The 5,981-nt window shown below is 48.3% G+C and overlaps 1 protein-coding gene across 1 annotated transcript; it reads right to left on the minus strand.

Annotated features, from left to right (window-relative positions):
- Positions 1–662: 662 nt before the first annotated feature.
- On the minus strand, positions 663–5,560 carry LOC146391549 (neuroepithelial cell-transforming gene 1 protein-like). The gene is made up of 8 exons (XM_084924526.1): positions 3,109–5,560; positions 2,853–3,017; positions 2,586–2,648; positions 2,188–2,361; positions 1,828–2,088; positions 1,572–1,742; positions 1,241–1,427; positions 663–1,154 (listed from the first exon to the last, which is right to left on the minus strand). Exons 1-8 carry the CDS (start codon positions 3,259–3,261, stop codon positions 724–726), a joined length of 1,605 nt encoding a protein of 534 aa, XP_084780652.1. The 5' UTR covers positions 3,262–5,560; the 3' UTR covers positions 663–723.
- Positions 5,561–5,981: the final 421 nt, after the last annotated feature.

Genomic DNA, 5,981 nt, shown 5'->3' on the forward strand with positions numbered 1-5,981 from the left:
CAGTAGGTTTCCTGACAAAGCTTTAAAAGCTAAACATCACTATTTGTTACATTATGCAGAGCTTATCCTTCACTTTGGACCACTCATTCGTTTGTGGACCCTTAGGTTTGAGAGCAAGCACTCGTATTTCAAAGCATGTACAAGAACAGTGCACAACTTCGTCAACTTATGCAAGACTCTGACAGAACGGCATCAGTTACTGCAGTCCTACCTCTCAGTGGGCCAATTGTTTCCACCTACAGTTCAAATCATTGGAGAAGCAAGTGATTACAATCATCATCTTTACAACGCTGTCATTCAAGAAGCTGTGGCAAAAGCCGGCTGCACTAATCAGACCACTTTGGATGTGTCAGCAGTTGTCCACAAAGGTACCAAGTATGTGAAAGGCTATGTTTCCATTGTAGATGACACTGATGATGGCTTGGTTTTTTGGGAAGATAGCTGTTATACTTGTTAACGATTCTGGATTGTACTTTGTGCTCCAGTTGCATCACTCAGTACTTCTCATTGACCTTGGACTTCACTGCTTGCGTTGCCCTACAGAAAGAAGTGTGTGTGTAAAACCATAATGAAGGTCGCTTTGATAGCCATCTTAGGAGACAATCTGGAGGACAGTAACAGAACACTGCTGTAATAACACGCAGACACTCATAAATGTGCTGTGCTGTTTTATGTACAGGAAAAACAAAGAGGTCCATCCACGTTCTCTACCAACGCTCCACCTCACACCATCGTCTCTTTTCTCTTCCCTAAAGAACACAGAGCCTTCTTGTCCTTTTTGGTTTTATGTGTCATGGGTGAGGATGACGTCGATGACACGGACGTCGTGGACGACGACGGGGAGCGAGGCGAAGGAGACGCCGTGGTGGGGCTGTTGCACAGTGAGGCGGGGGCCGACTGAGAGCCTGGCTGCGGGTAGTTCTCGTCTGCTTCCTCCATGTGGATGATGGCAGAAACGGAGGAAGGGCGGCGCTTGGAACGGACGCTGCCTGTAGGCGGGCTGGGGCTGGAGGGCTCGCTCAGAGGCCGGTGGACGGCAATGGCACTACGGAGGCAGTTGAGCCACTGCTGCTTGTGGAAGACGTCGTTGACCTGCAGAGTGTGTGACTGTGCCTGGCTCGGGTCTTGGGAACGTACCCGGAAAATGTTCTTGGCTGCAGAGAAAGCTGAGAGCGTCATTAGGAACGAGGGCAAAGTGCTGCTCAGGCTACTAGCGGACACTTTCTGGGACGAGCCTTACCTTTGTCTGCATTGCTGAAGGCTCGTCTGAAAGAGCTGCCCATTCTGACATCGCCATCTTGCAGGTCCTCCAGCACCAGATCCTGCACTGCGATTGGCTGCCGGTACACCTGGAAGCACTGGCGCTCGTTCCTGGTGACGGGGCGGGTCAGGATCAGCAGGTCGGTGAACAGGAACACGTGCAGCTTCTGAAAGAATTTCCAGGAAAAACAGAAACTTTCAAACCAGAGCATCATCTGAGCACATAGCCCGCCTCATGTGGGACGGCAGCCTCGTGTTAACATGCAAAGAGAAGCACCGAAGGATGACTTGGAAGTGTGCGCTGTGCTCACCGTGCCGCTCTTGTTGCGCAGCTCCCCGTGACACAGAAGACTCTTGCACCGTTCGATGCGAGCGTCCCTCTGCCTGTCGTCCAGATACTCCAGCTTGTTGATGTAGTACTGGCACTCGGACTCCCCCTTCTTCTTGTTGATGTCAGACAAAACTCCCTGGATGACAGTGATCTGAACACACAAGCAGCCTAATTATTACATGGGAGAGGCACTATGATGAATCAGTGTGTTGAACCAGTTTGTCTCCTGGACTTACAGCTTCCTGCAGGCTGGCAGCATCGGGCTGTTCTGCTGGAGTGTGTCTCAGGATTTCCTTGAGCAGTAGAGGGTACTTGACCAGGCGGGATCTGGGAATGTCCAGGAAGCTCCACAGGTCCAGTTTCCGACTAAAAGGTGACTCGAGGCACCGCTGCAGGAAGTCCTGCACACGTGGGTCTTGCTTTTTCTTATAGTCCAGCAGCGCCTTGGCTGCCAGCTGGTTACTGCAGTAGTCTTTGTAGGCATTGAGCCCGGGCAGCTGCAAAGGAAGGAGGGACTCTTTATCTAACTGCTAATTCAAAATACGGTTTTAGTAGCGTAAAAGCTTTTGATGGCTCAAAAAGTCAAAGACACTTACCCAGCTAATAAGAATTTGCCCAATCTGGCCCACGGTCCGGTCTGGCCCCGTGGCTTTGGAGAGCTGCGCCAGAAGGTCCTCGTGCAGTGGGATGTAGGCATCCAAGTTGCCGAAAATGTGAGTAAGCTCCTCCTCCGACATGATGGACAGCTTCAGCATCGGGTCGTGGTACGCCTGTGGATGGAGCAAAGTGATCAGTAATATCTGGGCAGAGCTTTGGGAGCGGCTACTAAAAATATCTTGGTCAACAGCTTTAGGGGTACAAAAAAAAAAGACAGAGGAACAATCCCTGTCTTTTTATAGCTCCTGGCTGCGCTGCATTCAAAGCCTGCCAGACTGATTTAATCTGTTTGCTTTATATGTACTCCCGCTGCCTCAGAGCTTTTAAAAGTACAAACCTTGCGTGCAAGCTGCAGGTCCTCAATCAGATGCTGTTCTCCACGAAACAGCTCAAATATGGCCTGAGGAATGGGAGGAGGCACAGACAGATGCTTTTTTAGTAAACATGTAAATCAGGTTGTCATTACATCGTAGCCTAAACCATAGTGAGCTTAGCCAAGATGGCTGAATGGCTTCTAGTCCAATTTAAACCATTTGACACAAAGACATGTGAACTAGTCTAGCAAGCATGTAGAATTCATCCCTGTCTGGACTCCTGGACTCACCTCTTGCCGCTTGATCTCTTTGGTGGAGAAAGTTCCTTTCTGGTGGATGTCTAACGTCTCGGACCATAAGGTGCTGTTCCTCCTTTTAGGTGGTGTGGAGGCCGCTGCCTTGCTGCAAGGCTTCTGGGGCACGCCCGGCAACTTGCCATCGCCCCGGAAAGAGGCCTTCAGAAAGAAAGAACACCACATGTCAGACATGTTGAAAGGGATGTCCCTGTCCCCCCAATGCGCTGTGTTTCCATTGGATGCCGTGAGCGCTTACCTTGATGGTTTGGAAGAAGCGCCGGACGACCCCATTCTTTACCGGAGAAATGGGGTTGGCTAGCAACGTCACCCTAGTGAGAGAACGGACGCGCTTGTTGCTGGGTTCCTGCAGAAGGAGGCAAAAACAGAAGGGGAGGTTAGTCATGCAGTTATTCTATCATAACTCGTGTCTGAAAACCCTGAAAGTCTGAAGTGCGACAGAGGCAGATCAAAACGAATCGATCAGTAACTGTGACACCTCAGCAAAGACTTCCTTGTGACAAAACACGTCAAGTCAGGTCATAAATCCTGGTTATGAACTCTAGTCCCTCCTTTAAGATGAGCAGCTGGAGCCGAGGTCAAGCCGCAGGCAGACAGCCTGGCGGAGCAGCAGACAGAGATACTAAGGAGGAGGAAGCACTTCCAGCAGCTGTTGGCTCCATCATATGAAGAGTCCTGAGCCAGGCCAGCCCACTGAGCACAAAGACCCTCTCTCACTGCTGATCTGGAGGGGAAGGGGGTCTGGAGGAATGCCAGGAATGCACGAGACCGTGCTTCTCAGCTGTTCAGTGTCTCTAATCTGCTGCTATCTGCTCTGACAAGAGCGAAAACTCAAGTACAGAGTGGATCTGCTGCATCGCTCAAACTGGGATAAATGATTCCTGATTTACGGATGGAGCTGCGTGGCAGCGTGCCGCTGCTACGAGCAAGAAAAAGGAGCAGCAGTCAGGAATACAGCAAAGTGTTTACGCAGTGCAGTGCTGCATGGGGCACACCACACAATTTATGGCTGCGAGTTGAAACACGCCTTGCGTGAGAGAGTACTGCACCTGGGGCAGGTGACCCCCAAACACACACAACTCCTCAAATAGTGGAAAAGCGTAGTGGCCATGAAGCGCTGTGGACGCGGATAATGAGAGGCCACTCGTCCTGCTCTTTGTATATCAGCAGTTAAACAGGGAATGCTGCTATTCCTGGCAGTCCTGTGGCATTAGAGCGAGTCAGGCTGGAAACCATTCAGATCTGGGCTCAGTCAGTCGAACCCTCCAGACATAATATACATGCAGCCTCCTTCAACTTTCAACCTCAAACTTTTCTCAGCTCCCTCCCTGTGCTTCCTCTTTGATGTAACCTCATATGTGCCAGATGTGTCCCTGTGATTACAGCTTAGAAAATGATGGAAAAAAGACCAGGCACAAATCAAAGGACGGAGGTACTTAGAAAGTCAGCACAGAGTGAAAATACAGGGTTCTACTGAAAGAAAGGACTCAATTCGTGAAGTGTTTGCAGACTTGTCTTTTGCAAAGAGATTTACTGTCAGTGAAGCCACACAGCCACAGGGAAATACACAGACAGCACCTGGGTTTCCTACGATATCTGCTGCTTTCATTTTAAAACGCATTACCCTTTCAATGCTTGGTTGTTTACTGAGACCCTACCCCCTGCTGTCTCACTGTTCCTGTACTCTTCTGTCTGCTCACTATGGACCTGATCTCCCCATTTCCCACTGAGACTGAGGGGTCTGCTGGGGTGCGTACGAGAGCAGGGGAATACACAGCCGTGCGTGGGGGAGGTACACACACACACACACACACACACACACACTGAATGCCTTCACCTCAATTTTCTCTTCTGCAAGTTCCTCTTGCACTTTCATCAGTTCCTTCTTCATGTTTTGAGTGTAACTCTTTGTATCTTCCATTTCTTTCTTTGCTTCCTGTATTTTCATTTTCTCTTCCTCCAACACTTTTTGAGCTTCCAACAATTCTTTCTTCATATTCTCAATCTCATTTTCTGCCTCGTGTTTACGTTTTTTCTCCTCTTCAAGTTGTTGCTTCACGTGCAGTAATTCCTTCCTTAGTGTTTCAGCTTCAGCCATTACATTTGCAGCTTCTTGTGTTGCCAACTGCATTTTCCTTCTTTCCTCTTCAAGAGCTTCCTGCACCTCCTGTAATTCCTGCATCACATTTCCTGCCTCCTTCTTTGCAGTTTGATATTTATTTTTGGCTTCTTGTGCTGTGCTTTTCTCTTCCTCCAATGCTTTTTGAGCTTCCAACAGTTCTTTCTTCATGTTTTCATTCTCGTTTTCTGCCTGTTGTTTTCTCATCTTCTCTCCTTTAAGTTTGAGACCCACATGCAGTAATTCCTGCAATACTACTTCAGTTTCAAACTTTGAATTTTTAGCTTCTCCTCTTGATTTTTCTGCCTCTTCTTTTAATTTGACATTTTCAGCCTGTATCATTTGAAATTTAAAATGAATCAGCTGTACTGAATTGTATGGTGAAGCACTCACCGATCCTCTTCTCGTTCTCCCTTCATTCATTTTGGCCTTTTAAACAAAGGAACCAACGTTTTGTAGAGGAGTGAAGTGAAGTTTTCGATGTTTCTTCGTCAACTGTCGTTTGTCCTGCACAGAGATGCTGCTGTAGATGTGTCTCTAGCTGTGTCTGGATACAATGAAACATGCTGTAACTAAGTGCTTGTGTTGCACAGTTCTACTGAACATTCCATTTCATGCATGCTCCGCCCACATGGTCAGGAATGTCAGGTGCTGCATCTCCAAATGCTGCTCCCGTTGCCTAGCAATAACAGCTGTTTACTTTTTGGGGTCTGGTTCATTGTTTAATAAAGAAAACATGTCCAAGTATTGGGTGCTGAGGCTCAGCACATATTCTAGCCTGCTGTGTGGGTGGGCAGCTAGAAATCACTGGTGGGCAACATGAGTGAGGAGAAAACTGGAGCAGCCAAGCAGGGAGCTGCAGGTTGCTGGTTTGAGTCTCTGTTCAGATGCTGGTGTCTCCTCTCTCTGAGATGTCTGCAAACAGTCCCAGATAAAACAATAAGGATAATAAACAAACACGTGACTAAAATAACAATTATGACTCT

Source organism: Perissodus microlepis, chromosome 3, assembly GCF_051167445.1.
Source record: "Perissodus microlepis isolate ML-2025 ecotype Zambia chromosome 3, ASM5116744v1, whole genome shotgun sequence".
In the NCBI taxonomy this organism is placed as follows: Eukaryota; Metazoa; Chordata; class Actinopteri; order Cichliformes; family Cichlidae; genus Perissodus; species Perissodus microlepis.

What these genes read in the sequence shown, in the direction of transcription:
- LOC146391549 (XM_084924526.1), bottom strand. Translation starts at nt 3,261, where the DNA reads ATGACTAACCTCCCCTTCTGTTTTTGCCTCCTTCTGCAGGAACCCAGC. An exon ending in AAGAGATCAAGCGGCAAGAG is followed by an intron (nt 2,649 to 2,852) that starts GTGAGTCCAGGA and finishes CCCATTCCTCAG; the next exon opens with GCCATATTTGAGCTGTTTCG. An exon ending in GGCAAATTCTTATTAGCTGG is followed by an intron (nt 2,089 to 2,187) that starts GTAAGTGTCTTT and finishes CTTCCTTTGCAG; the next exon opens with CTGCCCGGGCTCAATGCCTA.